At 44.1% G+C, this 26,468-nt stretch overlaps 1 protein-coding gene across 1 annotated transcript in view; it reads right to left on the reverse strand.

Moving 5' to 3' along the window:
* The window catches only part of LAPTM4B (lysosomal protein transmembrane 4 beta), a 149,879-nt gene that overhangs the window by 77,879 nt on the left and 45,532 nt on the right, over window positions 1–26,468 (reverse strand). The window contains exons 2-4 of the mRNA XM_073679637.1: window positions 14,369–14,480; window positions 11,168–11,241; window positions 4,764–4,886 (exon numbers count right to left, since the gene is read on the reverse strand). Of these exons, the coding sequence (XP_073535738.1) occupies window positions 4,764–4,886; window positions 11,168–11,241; window positions 14,369–14,480 (309 nt within the window). The remainder of the gene's footprint in view (window positions 1–4,763; window positions 4,887–11,167; window positions 11,242–14,368; window positions 14,481–26,468) is intronic.

Below are 26,468 nucleotides of genomic sequence, written 5' to 3' on the forward strand. Positions count from 1 at the left end.
AGGGCGGTCAACAAAAAGGGGATAGTTTATATGGGATTTGTAGTTCAATCGTGACGCCACCTGTGGCTTCTGGTAATTTGTACCAGCGCTGCTGCAGACCTCCGGGGGTGTTGGGATGGCAGCTGAGGTGTTTCTGCTCCCCACAGGTGGAGCGGGCCCCCGGGGCAGGGATGGTGTGAAGGGATGCAGGAGAGAGGGGACCCAGCCGGGTCAGAGGAAGAACAGACACGCACACAGGGGTTCGCTTCAGTACCTTTACTGGTGCGGATGTCAGGTACGGTCCAGGGTACTCGGTAGGAAGGGTGTGCACTTCTGGACTTGCTCCCCAGTGAGCGGGTGTAAGGCCTCCTTGCCTGTATCTTCCTGTCTCTCTCCCTGGAGCTTCTGACCTGCCTGGAACAGGGTCTAGCTTCCTTGATGATTCTCTCACCCGTCTGCTTGGCGGCTAGGGCTTTCCACTGGTTACCACTATCCCTGGATGCTGGGGCCTTCGTGGTACCTAGTCCTCTGAATGTGCGGTATTCACGGGTGGACCGAGGGCTATAAAATCCTCCTCGGTACGCCGGATTTCCCACTGGGCATAGAGATCCCAATAGGCACGGGCCCGGTGCCCGGCTTGCGTCTGGAACGAACCTTCTATGGTCCCTCTGTCCTAGATGGCTCCTCTCCTCTACTCTGCCTTCTGGCCCACTCTAGGCCCTCACTGGCCAGACTAGCCCGCAGCCTGGGGCCTAGCCTGGCCTTCAGCCACACGGACGGCAGCTTGCTCTCTCTAGTTCCTCTCTGTCTGGAAGCTGACTGAAAACTCAACTAAACTGCACTGAGAGCTCCCTAGCTAAACTCCACCTCCCAGTATCTGCATACTTGTCAGGGCTCCATCTAGTGGACTTGGGTGGAAATGTCTGCATGTATTGAGGCCACTGGGGAGAATCTGTCTGTGCAACACTCAAGAGTTCTGTGACAGCCTGCAGCTGCAGATCGTCACATATAGGCTATGAAAGACAAGGGAGAGACCATGTAATGTTACTGAGGGGCAGAAGGCAGAAAAGTGAAATGCTCTGCTGACTCCATAGCTGCAAAGTCTAAACCACCTCATGCATTAACATCAGTACAAAAATGGAGTTCTGGGAGCTTCGCGACATGCTGACTGCTGATCAACTGACTGTAAGCCTTACATCACCAAGCACAATGACAAGAGTTGGATTGAGTGGCGCAAAGCTGCCACAACTGGACTCTGGAGTAGTGGAAAAATGCTCTGTGGAGTGACGGATCACACTTTTCTATTTGCCAGTCTTACCGATGAGTCTGGGTTTGCCAAATGTCAGGAGAAGGTTACTTTCCTGACTGCATTGTGCCAGCAGCAAAGTTTGGTGCAGGAGGGTTAATTCTACGCGCTGGTTTTTCAGGGGTCGGTCTAGGTCCATTAGTTCCAGTGAAAGGAAATCTTAATGTTTCAGCATATAAGACATTTTGGACAAATTGTAGCTTCCACCTTTGTGGGAACAGTCTTGGGAAGGCCTTTTTTATTCCTCAGGACTGTGCCCAGTGCACAAAGCAAGGATAAAGACATGCATGGGGAAATTTAATGTGGATGAACTTGACTGTCCGCAGAGTCCCGATCTGAACTCTACTAAGCACTTGTTGGATGCAAATCGTAAGCCAGGCCAACCTCAGTGTCTGTTCTTCTTGATGAATTCCCACAGACACAATCCAAAATCTAGCAGAAAAAGTGGAAGCTATTTTAGTTGTACAGTGGGAACCAACTCCACAAACTACATTTATTTTTTTATAGCTGGACAACCTCGTTTAACCTTAATATGTCTTTATCAAGCCTTCAAGCCCTTGATAAACATCTGTTTTGCTGTCTCCCCGTATTATGTGATGAATTAATAAAGAAGAAGATACTTTTTGCTACCATGGATGTTGTTACAGCTCTCTTCACCTTTTCACCAGCCAGTGTAAGGAGACTTATAGGCTATGCAGTGCTCCTCTGGGAAATGAAATATGCAAATTGCATCTTCAGAGAGAAAGAGGACTAGATCTCTAGTGCCATCTACTGGAAGCAGCAATCCTAAAAGTCAGTATTGAACTTTTAACAAGCATTGTCACATGACTTAGGATAATGCCAAACCAAATCTTGATTTTCAGACATGTGTTTCGTACTGTTGCCCCTCCTCAGTGCCTAGCATGAGACCTGATTTGGCTGTATAATAGGCCTCTGACTGGGATCTAAGGGGTAACGACTCTCCTTATGGAGCGTGTGACTTTTAGGATTGCTATTTCCTATAGGTCTGCAAACCATGTCCTATGAGGAACGGTTACAGGATTTGGGAATGTTTAGCTTGCAAAAAAGAAGACTGAGAGGAGACTTAATAGCTGTCTACAAATATGTCAAGGGCTGTCACATTGTAGAAGGATCATCTTTATTCTCATTTGCACAAGGAAAGACTAGAAGCAATGGGATGAAACTGAATGGGAGGAGACACAGATTAGATATTAGAAAAAACTTTTTGACAGTGAGGGTGATCAATGAGTGAAACAGGCTGCCACGAGAGGTGGTGAGTTCCCCTTCAATGGACGTCTTCAAACAGAGGCTGGACAGACATCTGTCTGAGATGATTTAGTGAATCCTGCATTGAGCAGGGGGTTGGACCAGATGACCCAGGAGGTCCCCTCCAACTCTAACATTCTATGATTCTATGATTCTATAGGTGGCACTAGGGTTCCAGTCCTCTTTTTCATTGAAGAGGCAATTTGCATGAATCTTTTTGATATATCTTGTTTTAAATAAAGCGGCTTTGTTTTTGATACTTCTTGGTATTTGGCTTTGAAAAAACTTTATTGATACAGTCATGGGTAGGATTACTGATTCTCCTGGACCTCTCTGCAGCATTCGACACTGTGGATCACCAGCTCCTCCTCACTATGCTCCGCTCTATCGGGTTCAAGGACACCGTTCTCTCCTGGTTCTCCTCCTACCTATCTTACTGCTCCTTCACGGTATCTTTTGCCGGCTCCTCCTCCTCTCTCCTTCCCCTTACTGTCGGGGTTCCTCAAGGATCAGTCCTACACCCCCTCCTCTTCTCCTTATACACTGCCCCTATTGGACAAACAATCAGTAGATTTGCTTTTCAGTACCATCTCTATGCTGATGACACCCAATTATACACATCGTCTCCTAACCTCACCCCTGAAATATTACAAAACAGCAGTGATAGTCTTTTCGCCGTCTCTAACATTATGTCCTCCCTCTATCTGAAACGGAATCCATCAAAAACTGAACTTCTTGTGTTTCCTCCCTCCACTAGTATACCTGTGCCCAAAATTGCCATCTCCGTGTGTGGCTCCACCATTACTCCCCAGCAACAAGCCCGCTGTCTTGGGGTTATACTTCATTCAGATCTTTCCTTTTCTCCCCAGATCCAATCACTTGCTTGCTCATGTCATCTACACCTCAAAAACATTTCTAGAATTCGACCTTTCCTTACCTTTGACTCTGCAAAAACTCTTACTGTCGCTCTGATTCATTCTCATCTGGACTATTGCAACTCTTCACTAATCGGCCTCACTCTTACTAAACTCTCCCTCTCCAATCTGTCCTGAATGCGGCAGCCAGGATCATATTCCTCGCCAACCGCTACACCGATGCCTCCACCCTGTGCCAGTCATTGCACTGGTTACCCATCCGTTATAGAGTTCAATATAAACTCATCACCTTCACCCACAAAGTGCTCCATGCTTCAGCACCGCCCTACATCTCCTCCCTCGTCTCAGTCTACCACCCTACCCGTGCCGTCCATTCTGCTAATGACCTAAGATTAACATCCTCAATAATCGGAACCTTCCACTCCCGTCTCCAAAACTTCTCACGTGCTGCGCCAGTTCTTTGGAATGCACTACCCAGGACTCTTCGCTTAACCCTCAATACCCATAGTTTAAAGTGAGCCCTAAAAAAGCATTTCTTCAGACTGGCCTATTGCCCCACCTCCCTTATCTAACTATCCCTTTTTTTTCCCCCCATACAAAATTTCCATCCAAACCAGGTCCCTCGTATCATCTGTTCACGCACCCCCATGTACGTAATAGACTTCTGTGTCTGTACTTGTTCACATACTGGTTGGTGAGTGGTTCATTTAGCATTAGGTGATTACCCTTTTTATTACGTTGATGGTTGACCGTAGAATACAAGCAATTGTTACCATCCACCTTTCGTGTCTCCCCTCTTTCCACATAGATTGTAAGCTTGTGAGCAGCATCCTCTCTCCTCCTGGTATCTGTTGATTTATGTGATTATTGTTATTCTGTAATGTTTTTACTGTCTGCACATGTCCCATCTAAAACGTAAAGTGCTGCGGAATATGTTGGCGCTATAGAAATAAAAATTATTATTATTATTATTACATGTGTTATGCATACGCCTTTTTTATCTGTGGATTTTCCATCTAATGTGATTCTATGTGGAAATCTGCACATAAAACTCAGAGTACCCACAAGAGAAATTGACATGTTGCAGATTTCAAAAATGTACCGCAGGTCAGCTCACACAGTGCAAAAAAAATGCTCAGTGGGCATGAGATTTTTATGAATCCCATCCACTTTGCTGGATCTGTAAGACGCTGCTTTTTTGTGCAGGGAAAATGCATAGCTTCAAAAGCTCATCAAAAACTCGATATATGATCGATATGTAATATCTGTCCAATAGAGCCTAGTGGTTTTATGTCCACACTCCAGATGTATAAAAAGTATAAATGTGACATAATTACCAGTTGTCGCAGGTAGTCTTGGATTGTGTTCGGGTAGACGAGCACACTGACAGCAACTAGAGAATTGAGAGCGAAGTCAAATATTTGGTAACAGAAAAATGGGATAATCCAAGCTGCATGTTGCTACAGGGAATAAAAGAGAAAAAAAGTTTACAAGTGCAAAAATATGCAGATAGTACTTGTGTGAAAAGGCCTAAAGGTGTAAAACTTAAAAGTGAATTCACATCTGTTGCAGAAATTTCCATTACAGAAACCTTATTGCAGTGTACACTGCATCCTAATGGCCCACATTGGAACCGAATTCCTCATAATAGGGTTCATCATGGTTTCTGTCATTTTGACACAAGAATATTGCCTCGTACAACTAATGGAAATGTTATCAAAGCTTAAAATTTATACAACCCATAATGTGCAAATTGTCTCTTCAAAGAGGCAGAGGAATTGAACTATAGCGCCACCTATTGAAACTACAATCCTAAAAGTCAATATCGACCCTTTAACAAGTCTTGCAATGTGACTTAAGATAAAAGCCAAACCAGAATCTCAATTTGCAGACACTGTGTTTCGGGGTGTTGCCCCTCCTCAGTGCAGAGTGAGAGATCTGATTTGGCTAGACGAGAGGCTCTGGACTGGGGCCTAAGGGACAATGTTTTCCTTGTGGAGAGTGCCAAGCTAAATCTGGAATGTCAGAGTAAGGAGGCTTATAAGCGATGCATGATCCTCGGGGAAATTAAGACTCATTAAAGAGTCGATATTGACTTTTAGGATCGCTGCTTCCAATAGATGACGCTATAGATTTCTAGTTTTCTTCCTCTCTGAAGAGACAATTTGCATATTTAATTTCCCAGAGGAGCATGCATGACTTATAAGTCTCCTTACTCTGACATGCCAAGCTTGGCTTGTCACTCTCCACAAGGAGAAATGTTACCCCTTAGACTACAATCCATAATGAAAAGTTATATAATTATCTAATAAACTTTCAATTCTTCACCCTTTGTGCCACCAATAAAACCATGATCTGAATGGGTTTTAATTAGAGTAGTTGCAAATCAAAAATGGGCTTTGTGACTTTCAGAGTCCGTAATAATGACATCATGCCAGGCCGGCTAATCAAAAGCAGAACTGCGGATGCCCTTGAGACGGTTCTCACGGCTCCCATCCAGTGGCCACGGATGACTGATGTGTTCGATAACCCAGGTCCTGAGAATCGATTTGCACCAGCTCTGGTTTTAATCCTTTGGATGTTAATAAGAATATTTAATTTCGCAAAGAGCAAGCAAAAAACTTGAAACATCAATCTTCCAAAAGCTTTTGTAGCACCCTGAGGATTCGGCTGCTACAGGGGTATTGCACCTCAACCCAGAGGTGTGATATTCCACTCCCGGGTAAGGATGGAGTGTGGAACTGAGCTCAGTAGGCTGCATGCACTACACACATCCCATTTCCGGGGAACAGGCCGACGGTACTCCCACTAGAGAAATGTGCAGGTACGACAGTGTCTGTCCCTGGCTGGAGTGGGAGGGGGGTGAAACATCCCAGTAGTGTAGGGGCAGATAGGGGGAGCAGTCTGGGTAGTGCTAGGAGCTCATTGGGTGCTGGTCACCTGAGCTCACACATAGAGGGAGTATATAAGGTGGGAACCATCTTAGATCAGAGTCAGTCAGTCTTTTGTAGAGGTCAGTCTGTCAGAGTGTAACCTGAGGAGCAGAGCAGAGAAGAGCAGCTCCAAGGCCCAGAGAGAGAGAGGAGAAAGAAGGACCCAGAGGGGGAGAAGAGAGAACTCCAAGATCCCAAAATTAGACCAGAGGGTGAAGAGTTGGCACAAGGGTACCGGATCCCAAGCTGGTGGAGGGCACTAATCCTCAGCCAGAGACCGGAGGTCGTGGGCAGGATCTGCCACGACCACCCACTAAATCCACCCGGAAGGCAGACCAAGAATAGGGTCAGGGAACCCAGAGACAAGGGTTTACCAACAAGAGGCCCGAGGGAGCCGGACTTAGGTGGATCCCTGGTGGGGAAGGCCAGAGAGAAGGAACGTCAGAAAGGGAGCTCAGGATCACGCTCCAGAATTACTTGGGAGTTGGCCGAGTCCAGGACCTGGTGGACGCAGCACGGCTCGGGCGGTCGCTCAAGGCCGGAGTGACCAGAATAACAGCAGTAAGTAAAGACCCTGAACTGCACAGCCCGACTCTGAGTCTCATTACCATCCTCACTGCACCTCCACAACCACCATCCTCTACACCTGACCCCCTGAGGCTATACCCCTCCCGTTGGGGGTTATACTATCAGAGCTGCACAAACACCACCAGCCTCAGCGGACCCTGCTGCAGCGGCGGCCGTATTGACCGCAAATCAACGGGTGGCGTAGTCGACACTAAAGAACATCCAGTAACATCTGTAGGACTGCCACACACTGAGCTTGACACCCTGGGCACGGACCGGGTCACCGCCACTCGGAGACTACAACCCCCATCTGATCCGGCTCCGGGTATCCCCCAAACAACACTGGCCCAGGGGGTGCGTCACTTTCAGAAAACTAGAAAACACCATTTAGTATATATTTTATTATGCTATGTTGTGCCCCCCTTTGCATTACTTTTATTGCACAAATGCATCTTAAAGAAGGAAGCTACAGTACTGTGCAAACAGTTTAGAATTAAAAATATCCAAAACTTTTACTCCTAGGTTGATTTATGAATCAAAAAAATCACACACACTTTTTTCCCCCCAAAAAAATGTAAAACAAATTGTGCCATATTTAGCAGTGATGTAAAATTCTTAGACTGGGTAAACTTAGACAAGAGAGTCTTAATCTGTCAGCAGGGTTTCACACCCAAACTATATGTACACGTAGCTCTTTCCAAGACAAGTCCAGCAATATATTTACAAGGCCAGTCTGTTCCTCCATTACTGAGAAATCAGCATTTGAATTGATATGCAAATGAGGCTAAAGAGCTATTTGTAGATCTGAAGCCTCTGTCACTCCAGCTCTATTTCCCTCCCAATGCCACCTCCTCCTGCTTGACTGACAGCCTCAATGCTGTGTGAGGACAGGCAAAGGAGCCATAATGAGCCAAGCAGGAGGAGGCGGTGCTGGGCAGGGAATAGAGCTGGAGTGCCAGAGGCTTCAGGTCTACAAATAGCTCATCAACCTCATTTGCATATCAATTAAAACCCTGATTTCTCAGTAACAGAGGAACGGACTGACCATGTAAAGGTATAGCTGGACTATTCCTTGAAAGACCTACATGCGCATAGTTTTGGGTGTGAAATCCTGCTGACAGATTTCCTTTAAAATGTGACAAATTTTTCACAGCGGCTCACCCTTTTTGGTAAATTTAGTGCATTGTTCTAGTTTAAGTTGACATCACTTATCAGTTAGCTTAGTTTGTGCCAGTAATTTGATCAAAATTTTGGATTTCATGGTGTCCCAAAAAACGACACCTTTTTATGAATGGCAACAAATGTCTAAAACCCATAGCAAATATGATGCAAGTCATCAAAGACAGTTTTTTTGGCACTTTTAGCTTAGTAAATCTCCCCTGGCATGTGAATTCTGCCTGCTGTAAGAGTACTCCACACAACGCACACTGCTCTGCCTCACCATCGACACCGGGCCCGCAGCATCGCACCGCTGGGATACCCCCTCCTCCCAACCAGGGCCCGCTGCATTGTCCCAATTCTGCCGCTGCCGGCTTCCTGAGGAAGGGACCATGCCTCCTGTGACCCTGCTCCACCGCCGCAGCCCCCCAGGTAAGATACCTTAAATTCTGACTACAAGACAGACCCCCATCTTATAAAAATCTTTTTTTTCCTATTTTCCACACCAAAATTTGGGGTGCGTCTTATGGTCCAGTGAGTCTTATAGTCCGAAAAATACGGTAACTTGCTCATATGGTTGCATTAACTGCAAATGCCCACATAAAGTAGCACAACAGTGTACCAGTATCTATCAGCCCTGTTCGTACATGAAGTAAGATATTTTTTTTCCATTTTAAAATGCATTTTCATATATTAAATAAAATAACAGAAAATAATCACCGGTAAATGGTAATGGATATGTTCACACAGGACAGACACAATTTCTGTTCAGATTTTCCAGGCATTTACAGTGCCAACAAGGGGGATTAGAGTTTACTAAATCTCATCCACATGCTGCGTGATAAATCCAGGCAAAATCCACACGCAACATAGAGAGTTAAAGGGTATTCCCATCTCCAAGATCCTATCCCTATATATAGTAGGTGTAATAATAATAATATTAGCAAATACCTTCAATTAGAAATGTAGAATAGTTCTTCTGATTCGCTATGTCTCTTTCCTCATGTGCAGGACCTTAGGAATCCATGGTTATGACCACTGATATAGTGACAGTTAGCTAGTTGCTAGTGGACGTAACCATGGATACCTAAGGTCCTGCAATGCCTGCACAAGAGGAAAGAGACATAGCGAATGAGAAGAACTATATTACATTTCTAATTGGAGATATTTGCTAATATTATTATTATTACACCTACAACATATTCGGATAGGATCTTGGAGATGTGAATAGACCTTTAAATACGCAGGATGTCAATTTTATAATTTGACCATGTATTTAATTTGTAACACATAGGGTAATATCCCTGGCAGATCCGCAATAAAGTTCATGACAAATGTATCTCAGGAGTAAAGATGAGCGAACCTGAACTTGAAAGTAAGTGTCTGGTGCTAAAATCTGAACACAAACTTCTCCCAAATGTCCGCTTTAATGTTCGGAGTTCCCAGGAAAGTCCAAAAGAAGAGATAGAGAGAGAGAGATTTTCCAGCTCCAAAGTTTGGGTCCCCATTAACTTCAATGGGGTACCAGTTCTAGTTCAAGTTTGGGTAACAGTTCTAGTATCTGAACAGAACTTTGGACTAAAATTCGGTTCTGGTACCAGAACCCGAACTTCCACGGGTGCGCTCATCACTACTCAGGAGTAATTAAAGAGAACCTGTCAGCACGATTTTACAAGTTAAAGTAAAGGCATGGCAGTGATGACGCTGGTAGTATGCAGTTAGTATGCTTGAGTGCATATAAAAGGGTGTGGCCGCCCTTTGTCTGGGCTGGGACGCTGATCCTGCCTCGGTTTTATGCTTGCACCAGGGATCCAGTCTCTCTGTCCTTGTCCATATGTATGTTACTTGACAAATGGTAAGGTTTTTAATATTAGAGTTAGGACTGTCCCACAAGGGATGCCGTGACGTGGCGGGACAGCTTTTACATTATTTTGATCAAAATTATGTTAACTAAATACCCTTTATTATTTATTATTATTTTTGCACTGTGCGATTTATATATTTACTTTTAATCATTTGGGTATTTTTCTTGTCTTTGGTTTCTCTTTGTTTAATGGCCTTGTGTGAACATGCATTTCCATTTTGCATGCACATCAATTTATGTTCCAGTTCACACCTTCAGGTTTTTTCTTTGCAGTTAATATGCTTGAGTGCATATAAAAGGGTGTGGCCGCCCTTTGTCTGGGCTGGGACACTGATCCTGCCTCGGTTTTAAGCTTGCACCAGGGATCCAGTCTCTCTGTCCTTGTCCATATGTATGTCACTTGACAAATGGTAAGGTTTTTAATATTAGAGTTAGGACTGTCCCACAAGGGATGCCGTGACGTGGCGGGACAGCTTTTACATTATTTTGATCAAAATTATGTTAACTAAATACCCTTTATTATTTATTATTATTTTTGCACTGTGCGATTTATATATTTACTTTTAATCATTTGGGTATTTTTCTTGTCTTTGGTTTCTCTAAGTTAAAGTAAAGGCATGGCAGTGATGACGCTGGTATACAGATTAAAACAATACCTACGCAGTGCTCGGACTGGCCGGCGGCTCTCCTGACCTGAGAGTGACAGCTTGTATTTCTGTGCAGCTAAAACACTCAGCACTGGCAATTTGAAAGAGCGGGTGCACACCTCTGAGGTCTTGATCCAACAGTGAACAGATATGGAGAGTGAGGCAGCACATCGTCGCTTGGGTAAATAAAAGGTTAATTTCAGTGGATGTATCTGCTCCACTCTCCATATCTGCTGGGAAATGTATCTCAAATGCAGATTTTGCTCTGTTTTTTTGGCAGATGTTTTTCTGCTCAATTTGCATGCCATGTAGACATATATACCCTGAGGATGAATAAAGTAATGGTCTAAAGCAGGAGAGTTGGGGTAGAGTAACAGAGAGCTTTTTTTTAACTTGGATTTTAAAGCGCGACCACTTTAAAATCTAAATCAAAAACTGCTTGAACTCTCTTTGAATAATCTCTGATGTGGATTTTTAAGGAAACCCATTTCAAAATCCATGTCAAAAAGGTCAGTGTGAACATGCACTTTGTGGTATTAATCAGCTAAATTAAGGGTAAACCTTAAATTTACCTTGTAGGCACCATATGTGGCCATCGCACAGATGAGAATCATTAAGAGGGAGATGGAAGTAGCAATGCACATATCTAAAAGAAAAGCAGAACAGGTTAAGTCCCAAACAATCTGCATGTTATATGATATAAGTAAAATCTATATAGAAGGAAATACCTTCATTTATATATAACAGTAATTGTGCCATTCAAAACACAACAAATAGAAACACACAGGAAGTAGTATCGAAAAAAGGGCAACAAACAGAATGACAAAATCAATCATCAAATAAATGGATCCAACCAAGACCAATATCAGTAATATAAAGTGGGCTGAAGATATGCACACATTAATTAAAGATGGAATTAGTAAGTAACGGGGTCATTACACTCCCTGAAGAAGCCTAAGTGAAACGCACATTGGAGTGAGTGGCGGGAGAACAGATGGAGCTCTATAATGCAACCTGGTCTGTATATAATTTTTTTGGCTATAATTTATTTAGTACTTTTTTCTCTTTTCTCCTAAATAAATTTTTATATTTACTTGTCTATTTGGCTTGTTTTGCACATCTTCAGCCCACTTTATATATACTCATCCGTATTGCTAATAATTGTTATGGTTGGCTCAATGTAACATTACATAAATCTGTGAACTTTTTCATGACTTAACCTGTATCTCTACACTTCATATTTTAACTTGTCTCGTGTTTTTTCATCTTGGCCGTTTTTAGATTTTTTTTTTTAATATAGTAATCTCTTTGGTGAATAATTTTGTCTTTCTGTTTGTTGCCTTTTTTTGGATATTACTTTTTGGGGATATCTTATATTATATAATCTGTATGTAATATAAAAAGCAAGAAAGCAACAAATGAGACTAACAGTCCAAGGCGTAAAAAACAAATGTGAACAAGTAACCATTATCATACATGCCTCCCATGCACATAGTTTAGACGGTGACTTTTGCTTTGAATAAGGCCAGTTTCACACATCTGTGTATCACTGTTCAGGTCATGATGTTCAGACTGCCCGCAGTCTTCTGAGCCAAACTCAACCCCCTCATAGGCTTGGTTTGGGTCTGGAGCCCCGTGGCCATTCAGTATTATGCTATGGGAAACAGGCCTAAGTCAGACTTTCCAGAATTTTATAAGGTAGTCTATTTGGAAGTGAACGAAGGCAGTTGGACTCCATAGTATATAGTAGCGTAGCCTCCATGTGTTGATGTGCAGACTCCATTTGATGGTCTACATTCAGAGATATTCTCCCCTAGACTCTGTGCTTTCTTATATTATTTCAATAGAGCATCTCAATGAAAGCAATGGAATAAAAAAATGTGCCACCTTTAAAGAGATTGTGCTGGACTTTTACATTGATTGCCTATCCTTAGGACAGGTAATCAATATCTGATCAGTGGTGATATGACATCTGGCACCTATGCCAATCAGCTTTTCCTGGTGCCAGCGGCAGGTGGAAGTGCTCAGTTGCGGAGCTGCACAGCAGAGCTCCGTCAACTGTATAATGACAGTGACCAGGTGCTTCATATCAACCACCTATTGACCCGTCCGCGGCCACTGTATAGATAACAGAGTTGTGCAGCTTTGTGTGCAGGCCCCGGCCGCATCGCTGCGGTCACGGTACTGGAGCATGGCGGTCCGAGTGCTGGTCAGGCCTGACCGGGGGCGCGCGACAGTCTGTCAATTGTAAGGCTAATAATAGAATAATTAAAACGTTTGTGACGCCAGTTGGAATGTTCGGCCTGGTATTGCTGGGCACTGATGAAGGCCCTTGGGAGTTAGGTGGTGATGAGCAGGGCCAGATGATTAACCCTTCCCAACCAGGGCTGGCTCCCAGGGGAGTTGGAACAGGGATGGTGCAGCACAGAATAATCAGCGTTAGATGTGGTAATAATCAGTTTATACCTTTTACTGAAGTTCTGCAAATAGTTCCAGAAGCTTCCCCAGGGATCCAGGATAGACAGGTACTGGATCCATGATCCCTTCCAGCGAGCAGGCAGTTAGAACCCTGTGGAAAACACTTACTTTCTCTTGCAGCAGAGTTCCTGATTCTATATGCTGCTAAGCTCCTGGGCAAAGCATTTACTGCTTGTCATATGAAGACCAAGAAGTCTCTCAGTTTCACTACGGACTCTGGATGTCTCTGTGGCTCTAGGAACTGATACCCTTCCTCATGCAGCTTGTCCTTGAAGAGAGCACTCAGCTCCTCTTCACCTGGACCTCCATGTTGCTACTACAACTTCAGAAGCACCTCCTCCCCCCTGAGGGATCGTGCACACTTCCTGGTTCAGACAAAAGTGCACAATCCTCCAGTAAGGGATCGGGCACAATGTGTGGATGAAATTATAACAGCAAAGAAACCAGCCCTCATCATAGCTGGCAATACATATCAAAGTACTTCACATATGCAGGCATTTTGTTGCGCTACAGACACAGGCGCCATATTTGCAATTGCTGCCGGCACCAGAAACTTCTCATAGGCAAGGAGTACCAGATGACTCACCCCAATTGATCGGATATTGATGACCTATGCTAAGGATAAGCTATCACTGTAAAAGTCCCAGACAACCCCTATAACTAGACACCATATTATGTTGCAACTTTTCCTGCATATTTTCTCAATACAGATGTTTCCAAACATGAAAATAAATTAGTACAAAGTCATCTCATCTCGTGAATTTGGATCGAGGATTAGTCAGGAGTACTGAAAATCTCAGGCAGATCCTTTGGGAGAATAAGAATGAATCTGCTAGCCTTAATTCTCAATGTTCTTGTTTATAACTCAACTCCAAAAACTTATACATTTAGCAAAATCACCGTTTATAATTACTCATGTAGCGGGCAACAAGGAGTTATTTCATACTTTCGTATTTTTTGCCCAGCCTTGGTGAAGTATGGGGAAAATGTATCAAAGTTGGTGCTGAGTGGAGCGGTGTTGAGGGCGTGCTCAGTGACATGTGCAGAGGGCACTGCGCAGCGAGGGGAAGGAGCAGCTTAGTTGCGCTGATCAACAAGTATCAATTGTGAGCTATTATGTTTATTGTAATCCTACTTTGAGGATAGTAAGATGACCAGCATGACAAGTAGGATCTGCCACTATTATGCTTATGAGAAAACATTTGCTTGCCAGCAGATGCCACATAAAGAACCCTTGACCGAGCATTAAATGCTGCCATCCCTGGGCAGCTGAGAGATTATGGTCATTTACTTACTGGCATCATCCATGAAGTCAAAGTCATTCCTCAGTTCGTTGTTTGGAAGGTGGTACAGGTCTGGGTTAGCAAGGGCACTCAACAATATAAGAAGAACCACGGAATTTATTATCTGAAAAGGAAAAACATGAGTTATAATGTACTGCCATGATGTATAGTCATATTTCTTATTACTTTGGTTTATTAATGGGGTTTTCCACTTTCACAAAAGTGATACCAAAGTGGTTGCATGTAAAACAATAATCACAGATAGAACTCACCTTCCTCGGTTCCAGCGCCAGCTCTCCAGCGCTGCAATAGTTTCTGTGTCTTGGCTGCAGCATTGACATCATATCAAAAGTGCACATTACCACTGCAGCCCATCACGAGGTCATTGGCTTCTGTCATCAACATCAGCAGAGCTAGTGAGCTCATTGATTGGCTGCAGCAGTAAAGTGCAGTGTAGTTGTGATATTATTACTGCAGCCAATATGTAGAGGCAAGCATAGCTGCGGAGAGCCAGCGCTGGACCAGGGGAGGGTGAGTACAATTTAAGATAGTTTTTTTTACAATTTTACAGTCGTTTGGGCACCACTTTTGCAAAAGTCCATTTAAATTATTTCTCTGTGTTTGTGGGGATCACCCTTAAAAAGCCTGGACCACTGCCTCCATTATTTAATTTCAACAATATTTCTGAGAGCAATGCTTTATATGAACTGGAATGTTGGAAGGACAATATAAAAGATAGCACACAAGGACAGATTTTTTTTTTCCAGTTTTTTTAACCATTGTATTAAGGGAATCTGTCAGCAGGTTTTTCCTATGTAATCTGTGAGCAGCACAATGTAGGGACTGAGTGTCTGATGCCAGCGATGTGTTGCATGCTGTCATGTTGATACAATCACAGTTTTCTCTGCTGCAGATCTAGCAGTGCTCTGAATGCTGAGCCTTGTGTAACCCCACCCACACCACTGATTGGCAACTTTCTGTGTACACTGTACATTGAAATAAAGCTGCTAATCAGTGGTGTGGGTGGGGTTATACAACACTTGACTAGGAGGCACGAGACACCTGGTCCTGTAGTGATATCCTCCTGCTAGTAAAACACTGATTTTATTGACACAGCAACACATAACCTAGTAAGTGACACATTGCTGGAATCAGAGTCTCAGCCCCTACATTACTCTACTCTCAGATTATATAGAAAAAAACCTTGCTGACAGATTCCCTTTAAAAGCCATTATGTTATCCTAAATGGAGAATATTTAAACCCCTCCTCACCCATTCCTATGCAGCCTCTGCCTATATAAGACATAATGCATATAGCAGGGCCAAGCAGAAGAAAAGGTGTAACTTGCAGTTTCTGGGCACTATTGCAAAAGCTACAACAGCGACATTCAACACACGTTTACTTGGAAACTTTTTTAAATGTTCTTGTATAAACATGTCCCCATCTTACAAGCCACAGCCCCTTAAAGGGAATGTATCATCTGAAAATTACTTATTTTTTTGTTAAAGGGAATCTGTTAGCGGGTTTTTGCTACCTCATCTGAGAGCAGCATGATGTAGGCAAAGAGAAACTGAATTCAATGATGTATCACTTAGATTACTGGGTGCAGCTATCCTGACACTATCAGAGCTTTTAGATTTAGAATGAAGCAGAGCTGAGAAAGCTAACCCCATCCACACCACAGCTAACCCCGCCCACACCAGGCTCTCTGTTTACAAAGTCCATAGACAGTGAGCTGCTTATCACAGGTGGGGACTAGTCCAGCAGTGTTAATCTCTTAGTGGTAAATACTTCACAGTTAGTAAACTACAGCACGCACTGTGTCAAGTGACACATCCCTGAACTCTGTATTTCAGCTTCTATCTCCTACTGTCTTCAGATTACGAAGCAAAAACCTGCTGACAGATTCCCTTTAAATGGATTTTGTAAACTTTCTTGACAATGTTTTCTTTTCACATTACAATTTCAACAAAAATCTTGCAATTTTCACACTGGCCACTGGTGCTAGCCTCCTGTTCTCTGCAAAGTACACTTATCATCATCCCAAGCAGGAATGTAATGACTGTGGTAACACTTATATATATTTATTTTTAATGCAGATTGTGAGATGAAAAAAAAGATGTGGACAATTTAAAAAATATAAATACATAACATAAAAGCCTAATTTAAACAGTAGGTAATTTTCCGATAAATTGTTCCCTTTAAATGTGCATCAGGAAGTTGTCGCTTTCCAAAAAATTACGGGTGGGTTCTTCAGCAACTGGGAGATTTTTCAACATGTCCAGGAGGTCCCCCGTCTTACTGGGAAAGGTTTTAATGGGATTGTCCAGCTAAAATCACTTCGTCAAAGTGATAACTTGTCGATTAGTAGGAGTCGGACAGTTGGGACTCACACCGATCGGCAGAATGGGTAACTTGCTGAAGGTTAGTGGGTGTCTGACCACTGGGACCCGCAACGATTGTCAGATCAGTGTAACCCGGCAGAATGGGTAACTTTTATTCCTGTAAGGATGGAAAGGAAGTGCACATATGTAATCTGTGCTCCATCCATTATCTATGGGGCTGCCGAAGAATGGGATCCTTTTTTCTCTCAGCCCCTTAGGGAATGAATGGAACAGCAGTTGGGTGTCCGACCTGCAGCGCCATCTTGCAAACGGGATAAAATTTCCCCATTGGGAGAAAAGTGCCCTGATCTTCCGATCGTTGCTGGTCCCAGTGGTCGGACACCCACCGATAAGCAAATTATTACCTGTCCTTTGGATAGGTGATAATTTAAAGCATACATGTGAAACTCTGGCCAGTGGGCCAAATATGGCTCGCAAGGTGGTTTTATTTGGCCTGTGACACCAGAACCATCACCACTCTGTGGAGCTATTATTTTGTATGAAGGACTATGTGGGGCCCATTATTCTGTATGGAGGACTATGTGGGGCCCATTATACTGTATGGAGCACTATGTGGGGGACATTATACTGTATGGAGGACTATGTGAGGCCATTATTCTGTATGGAGGACTATGTGGGGTCCATTATTCTGTGTGGAGGACTATGTGGGGCCCATTATACTGTATGGAGGAATATGTGGGGCCCATTATACTGTATGGAGGAAAATGTGGGGGCATTATACTGTATGGAGCACTATGTGGGGCCCATTATACTGTATGGAGGACTATGTGGGATCATTATTCTGTATGGAGGACTATGTGGGGCCCATTATTCTGTATGGAGGAAAATGTGGGGGCATTATACTGTATGGAGCACTATGTGGGGCCCATTATTCTGTATGGAGGACTATGTGGGCCCATTAATCTGTATGGAGGACTATGTGGGGCCATTATTCTGTATGCAGGACTATGTGGGGCCATTATTCTGTATGGAGCAATATATGGGGCCATTATTCTGTATGGTGGAGTATGTGGGGTCATTATTCTGTATGGAGGACTATATGGGGCCATTATACTGTATGGAGGACTATGTAGGGCCCATTATTCTGTATGGAGGACTTTGTGGGGCCCATTATACTGTATGGTGGACTATCATACAAACAGAAAAAAGCCTTCATATAAAGTCGGAGGCATCTGGAGGTGCAATAAGCCCTATGCACATTTATAGGTGCGGCATTACAGCTCTGTGTACAATATAGAGTCGTTATAGGGCGGTTGCATTAGGCCTAAGTGTCAGTCTTCACTGCTTTTATAATATTATATGCATGAATCAGGAGGCTCAGTGCTGGAGTTTCTACTGAAGTGTCAGGAATTGTAAAAGGACAGAGGAAAATATCTATAAAAATACTAGTGATTGCCAGAGCCATGCATTCATGTTTAACAGACCCAAATGTAATAAAGCACTCCATCATATAGCTACGGCATAAAGCGTACCATACCGGTTGATGATAAACCTGGCCGGCGTCCAGACAATGTACCCAGCCCCTGCACAGAGGTCACCTTCCCAATCCAGGTTATTAATCCTCTTTCAGATTATAAAACAAGATAAACATCTTCACGGTTGGGATATTTCAGAGAATTAAGCTCTCAATAATTTCAGAGGTTGGAAATCTAGTAGGACGATGTAGATTTAGTGAGGTAGTAATATAGTTGACTCAACTTATTTTTTAGCAACACCAAGCAAGTGTATAAAATATTTCAATGTTCTTATTTTTAATTTCTGCAAGTCAGCAGAACGAAAAGGAGAGAGGATACAAAAGTATCCACTTCTAGAATCCTGGAGAAGTTTTCCGAAAAGTTATTCAACTAGATGAATGCATCAGAACAGACGCAAATACAAAAATGATTAAACTGAATTAATTAAAATAGTTAAAAATGTAAATGAAAAGTAAACACTTTTTTTGGGGTTCTAAAAACAGCGCCATTTTCAGTAATAATAATAATTTTTATTTATATAGCGCCAACATATTCCGCAGCACTTTACAATTAAGCGGGGACATGTATAGACAATAAATTCAATATAAGATAAGACAGTTTAACAGTTACATCAGGAGTGAGGTCCCTGCTCGCAAGCTTACATTCTACAAGGAAATGGGGGGACACATTAGGTGAAAAGTGCTTGTTATTTCAGGTCTGGCGATTATAATAAATAGGGATTTTCATATAAAGCTGCATGATCCGGTCATCAGCCTGTATGTTCAAGTGCAATACTCAATTACCGAGTGCAGTTATCGTGGGCATGGAGGGTGTGGAGACAGATGAATAGTAGGGAGCAGATTCTGAATAGTATTTGGGAGGGAACAGGGGAAAGTTAGTTTACTGAGTAGTTGAGGTGGTAGGCTTGTTTAAAGAGATGGGTTTTTAAAGCGCGCTTGAAGGCGTGGGGGCTAGACATCAGTCAGATCGTCTGGGGTAGAGCATTCCCGAGAACTGGCGCAGCACGAGAGAAGTCTTGGAGACAGAGGTGCGAGGTTCGGATTATGGGGGATGTTAGTCTTAGGTCATTTGTAGAACGGAGGGCACGTGTAGGGCAATAGACAGAGATGAGAGAGGAGATATAAGGTGGTGCAGAACTGTGGAGAGCTTTGTGGGTGAGAGCGATGAGTTTATATTGGACCCTGAGGCGGATGGGCAACCAGTGTAATGACTGGCACAAGATGGAGGCATCGGTGAAGCGGCTGGACAGAAATACGACCCTGGCTGCCGCATTCAGGATGCATTGGAGAGGAGAAAGTTTGGTAAGAGGGAGACCGATCAGAAGAGAGTTGCAGTAGTCCAGACGAGAGTGAATAAGAGTAAGTAGTAATTAGTAGTAGTAAGTAGTAGTAAGTAGTAAGTCAGTAAGTAGTAATGCAAAACAAGCACATTCTGTGACCGGGAATCTGTCACCAGCTTTTTGCTGCCTAATCTGAGAGCAAAATCAAAAACAGATTCCTGGGTTGCTTTCTGTAGTTTTGCTATAATTACTGTTTTATCAGCAGGAGATTATCACTAGTAAACCGGCTGCCATGTAGTCCTCTATATTCATGAGCTCTGTATAACCCCGTCCCCGCCACTGATTGGCAGCTTTCTGCCTATGAGCAGTGTTCACAAAAAGCTACCAACCAGTGGTGGAGGAGGGGCTATACAAAGCTCAAAATTCAGATACAATGGCAATTTTATCAAAACTACAGCAAGCAGCCCTGTAAGTGATACATATTTAAGTGCTATCTTATGCCACACATTATACCTATGACCATGTAAACTGTGCCTCGCTACCATCCTGATACCATACACTGGTATTCATGATTTTCATAGTATTAGCTTTTCGTGTTTTGTATATACGTCTTACATTTTTTTTTGTATTTTTTTCTGTTTGTTCTTTATTAACTACAGTTGAAACCAAAAGTTTACATACACTATATAAAAATACACATGTGCACGTTTTTCTCAATATCTGACATGAAATCAGAATAAACTTTTCCCTTTTTAGGTCAATTAAGATTACTATAATGTTGAATATTTGCCAAATGCCAGAATAATGAGAGAGAAAGAATATTTTAAGGCATTTTTATTATTTACTGCAAAGTCAAAAGTTTCCATACACTAAGCTTACTATGCCTTTAAACAATTCTGGACTGCCCATATGATGATGTCATGGGTTTGGAAGCTTCTGACAGTTTTAGAGACACACCTGTGGATGTATTTTAATGCACACCTGAAACACACTGCTTCTTTGTGTAGCATCACGGGAAAGTCTAAATAAATCATCCAAGATTACAGGAAGAGAATTGTGGACTTGCACAAGTCTGGCTCATCCTTGGATACAATTTCAAGATACCTGAAGGTGTCTCGTTCATCTTTACAAACAGTTATACGCAAGTACAAACAAGATGGGAATGTCAAGCCATCATACCACTCAGGAAGAAGCACGGTTCTGTGTCCCAGAGGTGGTCGTGCTTTAGTCCGACATGTGCATATCAATCCAAGGACAAAAGCAAAAGACCTTGTGAAGATGATGGCGGAAGGTGGTAAGATTGTGTCAATATCCACAGTGAAACGAGTTCTGTATCAACATGGGTTGAAAGGCCACTCTGCCAGGAAGAAGTCACTACTCCAAAAGAAACATAAAAAAGCCAGATTAATGTTTGCAAATGCACACAGGAACAAAGACCTTAATTTTTGGAGACATGTCCTGTTGTCTGATGAAACTAAAATTGAACTTTTTGGGCATAATGACCATCGTTACGTTTGGAGGAAAAAGAGAGAAGCTTGGAAGCCTAAGAACACCATCCCAACTGTTAAACACGGGGGTGGTAACATCATGTTGTGGGGTTGTTTTGCTGCAGGAGGGACTGTGCACTTCACAAAATAGATGGCATCATGAGAAAAGAAGATTATGTGGCAAAACTGAAGCAACATCTCAAGACATCAGTCAGGAAGCTTGGGCGGAAATGGGTCTTCCAAATGGACAATGACCCAAAGCATACTGCCAAAATGGTAACAAAGTGGCATAAAGAAAACAAAGTCGATGTTTTGGAGTGGCCATCACATAGTCCTGATCTCAATCCTATTGAAAATGTTTGGGCAAAGCAGAAAAAGGCAGGTGCGAGCAAGGCGACCTACAAACCTGGACCCGTTACACCAGTTTTGTCAGGAGGAATGGGCCCAAATTCCGACCAACTATTGTGAGAAGCTTGTGGAAGGATTTCCCAAACGTTTGACCCAAGTCATTCAGTTTAAGAGCAATGGTCCCAAATACTAATGATATGTATGAATAGGCATAGTAATCATGCCTTAAAACATTCTCTCTCTCTCTCATTATTCTGGCATTTGGCAAAAATTAAAAATTATGGTAATCCTAATTGACCTAAAATGGGAAAGGTTTATTTTGATTTCATGTCAGATATTGAGAAAAACATGCATATGTGTCTTTTTATATAGGGTATGTAAACTTCTGGTTTCAACTGTGTATATGTATTGTTGCACTTATACACGTATTCTACATTCTATGCAGCACCTTTCTAATGAAGGTCCGAAGCAGGACCGAAACATCAAAATATCCTGGATATACCAGGGGGTTAGATCATAGTAAACAGCTGCTGCAGGGGCGTACCTGGGGGGGGGGGGCAGACGGGGCATGTGGGGCGCTGTGGGGCCACCTAATACGGCTGTCCGAGGTCACCCCCTCCCCCGGCAGCTGCATTCTGCCGCTCCCAGGACCGAGATTCGGCCGTTCTCTGAGCAGGCGTCATTGTGCAGGGGGCTATTTATTCATTGTGCAGGGGGGATTTATTCATTGTGCAGGGGACCATTTACTAATTTTGCAGGGGTGCTATTTACTAATTGTGCAAGGGGCATATTTATTAATTGTGCAGGGGGCATATTTTTTCAGTATGGAGGGGGATTTATCCAGTGTGGAGGGGGGGATTTACTCAGTGTGGAGGGGAGAGGTTCAATCTCTGGGGGATGAGTGCAGACACATTATTGGTAGAGAGGGGGAAAATGTGTGCGGACACAGTATAGGAAGCGAGGGTGATGGGATGTGTGCGGACACAGTATGGGGAGTTGGGGGGATGTGTGAGGAGGAAATATGAGGAGATAGGGGAAACGTGTAAGGAGACTATTAAGTAGAATAGTGTGGGAGACAGTATGGGGGAGGAAAAGTGTGAGTGGGCACAGAACAGAGACTGAGTAGTGGGTGGGGGATAGCATGGGGGGCGCAGTGTAAGGTCACAGCCAGGAGGGAACAGTATGCTAAGGAGGGGGAGTGTGATGAGTACAGAGACTGGGCCCTTTAGGGGAGACACAGTGTGAGGACAGTGTGAAGAGGAGGCCCAGTATGGAAAGGAGAGGGCAGAGTGGAAGGCATGTACCATAAGAGGGACAGTGTGGGGGTCATGTTTTGTGCAGTGAATACAGTGAGGGGCAATTATTTATTCAGGGGCTCAGCGTAGGGCAGATATTTGTATTCAGGAGCATTATAATGACACTGCTATCTTTAAGGGTGTCGTGTGGGGATGTGCTGCAGAAGACTGGACAAGATGTAAGTCTGCAGAGACGAGCTGTGGATGAGAAAAGTCATCATGTGTCTGGGCAAGAGGAAGAAAAGAAAGAGAACGACTCCAGGGACAACGTTACCAATAAGGTACTTGGATGTAAATGTTCTTTTATGTTGCTGACATTTTTATATTTTCATTTATGTTAGGAGCATTAAAAATGTTGTCCACGTTTATGATGAGTCTGCACATAGTATGACTGTAGACTTCTGAATTCTCACAGTGCGCACTGCACGCTGTCAGGATTCTCTCGTGCCGGCGATTTACATACATGCAGTCACGTTCCGACTAGGCATGCGTGGCCTCACTCAATGAAAATGAATTGAGCGAGGACGGACACGTCTAGTCGGAATGTGGCCAGAAGTCTACAAATTACATACTTGTGGTGACATGACCGTCCACTTTTGCCACGGAAAGGGAGAGTCCTAAATGTGTGTGACGCGCCCCTGGACCTGTGCCGAGTAGCGTTGCGCACGCGGGGACCTACCCGGAGCCGGATCTGATAGGGGTAGTAGTTTCGTGGCGGTGACCCGGTCCGTGCCCAGGGAGTCAAACTAAGTGGCAGTGCTTGTCAGAAGATGTTATATTGCTCGACTACGCCACCCGTTGAATGCGGTTATGAGACCGCCGCTGCAGGGCAGACCGCTGAGGCCGGTGGTACGGTTGTGCAGCGTGGATGGTATAACCCCCAACGGGAGGGGTATGGCCTCAGGGCAGCGGACGTGGATGATGAAACACTCAGAGACGGTGCGGTGTAGTTCAGGGTCTTTACTGGTGGCAAAGGTAGACCCTCCCGGAGTACTGGCTAGCGATCGGGGCCTGGTCAGTCCGTGAGCAGATGGAATCTCCCCTGGCCAGGCGGAGTTGTAGGCCTCCCCAACTAATCGTACTCTTCTGGCTACCTTGCTAGAGGCGGGTAAAAGTAGCCCACGTCCCTGAGTGTACCGTGTGGTGCTCACCCGTATGGCCGGTGACTCGGGGCCTTCTGGTAGCTTCCGCTCCACGACGGCGGTGCTGGTCCCTTGCGTGTGACCGTGCCTTCGGGTTTCTTGGCCAGAGGACCTGAAATCCCCTGCCAGTCGGTTTCTGCTGCTGGGTAAGGATTCGTCCCCACAGCCTCGGACTCCGGGTCCGGTCAGAACTCTTCAATCAGGGCGAGCTCTACAGCTTCCAGCCCCTGATCTCTTTTAGCACAGCTCCCACAGAGCTCCTGATCTTTCTTTCCCTAAAGTTGCTCCACTACAGACCAGACTGTGTCTCTGTCTGTGTTCTCTCACTCTACTCTACTCACTAACTCTGCCTCAGCCCCAGCTTTATATAGGGGAAGTTCTTCCCCTCCCAGGACTGGGCAGGAGGTGTGGTATGCTTAGGATTCCTGACCAGGAGACCTCCCACCTGCTCACAGACGTAATATGGCTATTACTGTGGAAACCAGACCCCTGGGGTGCCACATGTGCAGTGCATGCGCTGTGAGAATTCAGAAGCCTGCAGTGACATACACTGACTGCAGTCTTTCATCTCAAACCTGGACGATATTTTTAATTATAAAATAAAGTCCTGTAGCCAATCCTAATAGCGTGTAATATCCTCACTGTCAGGATTCAGCTCTGCTTGCAGTTTCATCAATCATCACATGGCCACTTCACTCATATGTGATTTTCATACTTAAGCTATGTGCTCACGATGCAGAAATGCTCCGGATTTTTCCTGAGCGTTTCTGCATCTCCCTGGCAGAAAAAACGCATGCGGATTGTACATGTGGATTGTACATGTGGATTGTACATGCGGATTGTACATGCGGATTGTACATGCGGATTGTACATGCGGATTGTACATGCGGATTTTACATGCGTTTTCCTGCCAGGGACATGCGGATGTGAAGCGTTCTTCACATGCATTTCCGCATGCGGGTTGACAAGCGCTTTCCAAGCGATTTTAGCATCACTTGGAAAGTGCTTGTCAGTCACACTATATAAATACATGCAAACGGCATGGGTTTATATAGTGTGACCGTAAAAGAATGTTTAAAAATAAATCTATACTTACCTTCCGATGGCCCCCGGAGTCTTGCTTCCCTCCGTTCTGGCTGCCGACACATCGCGCTACACTGAAGGACCTGTCGACATCAGCGTCGCGTGACCCCTCACATGACTATGATGTCAGCGCAGAGAAAAGGTATAATAGAAACAAGTCATCAATTCTACATTTATCACCCACTCCTGGTTTTGGTTTCCACTCCTGAGAAAAAATACTGACCAAATACTGATAGTGGGGCCGTGGCCTTAGTGTGAAAATCGCATGTGCTGGGGAGGGGGTGGGGGCGCCAAACTGAATTCTTGCCCCGGGTGCTAGAAGACCTAGATACACCTCTGGGCTGCTGCCAAGCCAACTTCATCAACATTCACGCTACAAAAGCGCCTCTTAATGAATTTGGCACATCTTATTCCAGGGGACTCTGAGTCAAGACGGACGTACTAAACACCAGTCTTTATAAAAAAGTGCTGCCTTTTTGGACATGTGTATGTTGTGGTCCAGTGGATCCGGGACTTGGCTGCTAGCACCCGCACGGTTTGCTACTTGGATCAGTGCTGCCTTCACTCTTTCTCTTTTTACATAGATAGGAAATAGTCATCTATTGTTATAAAAGATACATTTCTGCACATTTAGCTCCAGAAATGTGTCCACCTGCCATCTCCACAATGTATTGTGTTGTTTCCGTCAGCATCAGGAAGAAAAATCACACCATTAGCTGTAGTTAATTAAGCCCAAAATGTGTTTACAAGCAGGTGAGACACGACCATCTAGTGATACTAAGAAAAGCTGGACTGTCACCTTCCGCATGAGTCAGTCGCATTAATCTCACTCACCGAGCGCGTAAACAAATTGCTCATCCCATAGATAACATATAACTGTAAGATTCCTGCCCGGGAAAGGACAAATATACTGCAACACTTAAGCATGCACATACCCATGCATGGACTGGCATGTCATCCATGCAAAATATAGCAATCCGCAAAGGAAAAGATCAGGTACGTTCCCTCTGATTATGGAGATAAATAGTGGCAGGCTTAAAGAACAAATTCCCATATCAAGAATAAAAATGAGGCCATTTTTATGAACTAATGACACCATCATCTCTCTTATAACCACCCTATACAGGACTAACAGAAATTGGTCCTCATCTCCCTAAGTATAGCACCTATGTGGGCTGTCTCTATAATATATATGACCTTAGATAATGTCAGGTCAGGAGTGATCATTGGTAAGCAGGGTTGGACTAGCCCACCAGAGAACCGGAGAATCCTCCAGTGGTCCCAGGCTTTACCTTCAGGAAAGATTACAGTGCAAACCTTGCAGCTACTATGGGGCTCTAGTGTGGACCCTGCTGTTCACAGGTACCACAGGACCCAAAAGGGTGCATGGACGGACTTCTCCACAAGAGGCCCTCATTACTAACAGACACCTCCACCCTTCCACCTCAGACCACCAGAGGGAGCCCGTTAGGAATATACATATATGGAGGGTGGAGTCAGGCAGTTCAGTGAGTAGGGAGAGTGTGCTGCCACTGAGAGTAGTGAAGACGCAGCACGTCTGCTGCTGTATTGAGGGCCCCGAGTGTGGCCGGAGGCA

The sequence above is a fragment of the Phyllobates terribilis genome, unplaced genomic scaffold, assembly GCF_046119375.1.
Source record: "Phyllobates terribilis strain yellow unplaced genomic scaffold, ASM4611937v1 Scaffold_4__5_contigs__length_816908805, whole genome shotgun sequence".
Taxonomy (NCBI): domain Eukaryota; kingdom Metazoa; phylum Chordata; class Amphibia; order Anura; family Dendrobatidae; genus Phyllobates; species Phyllobates terribilis.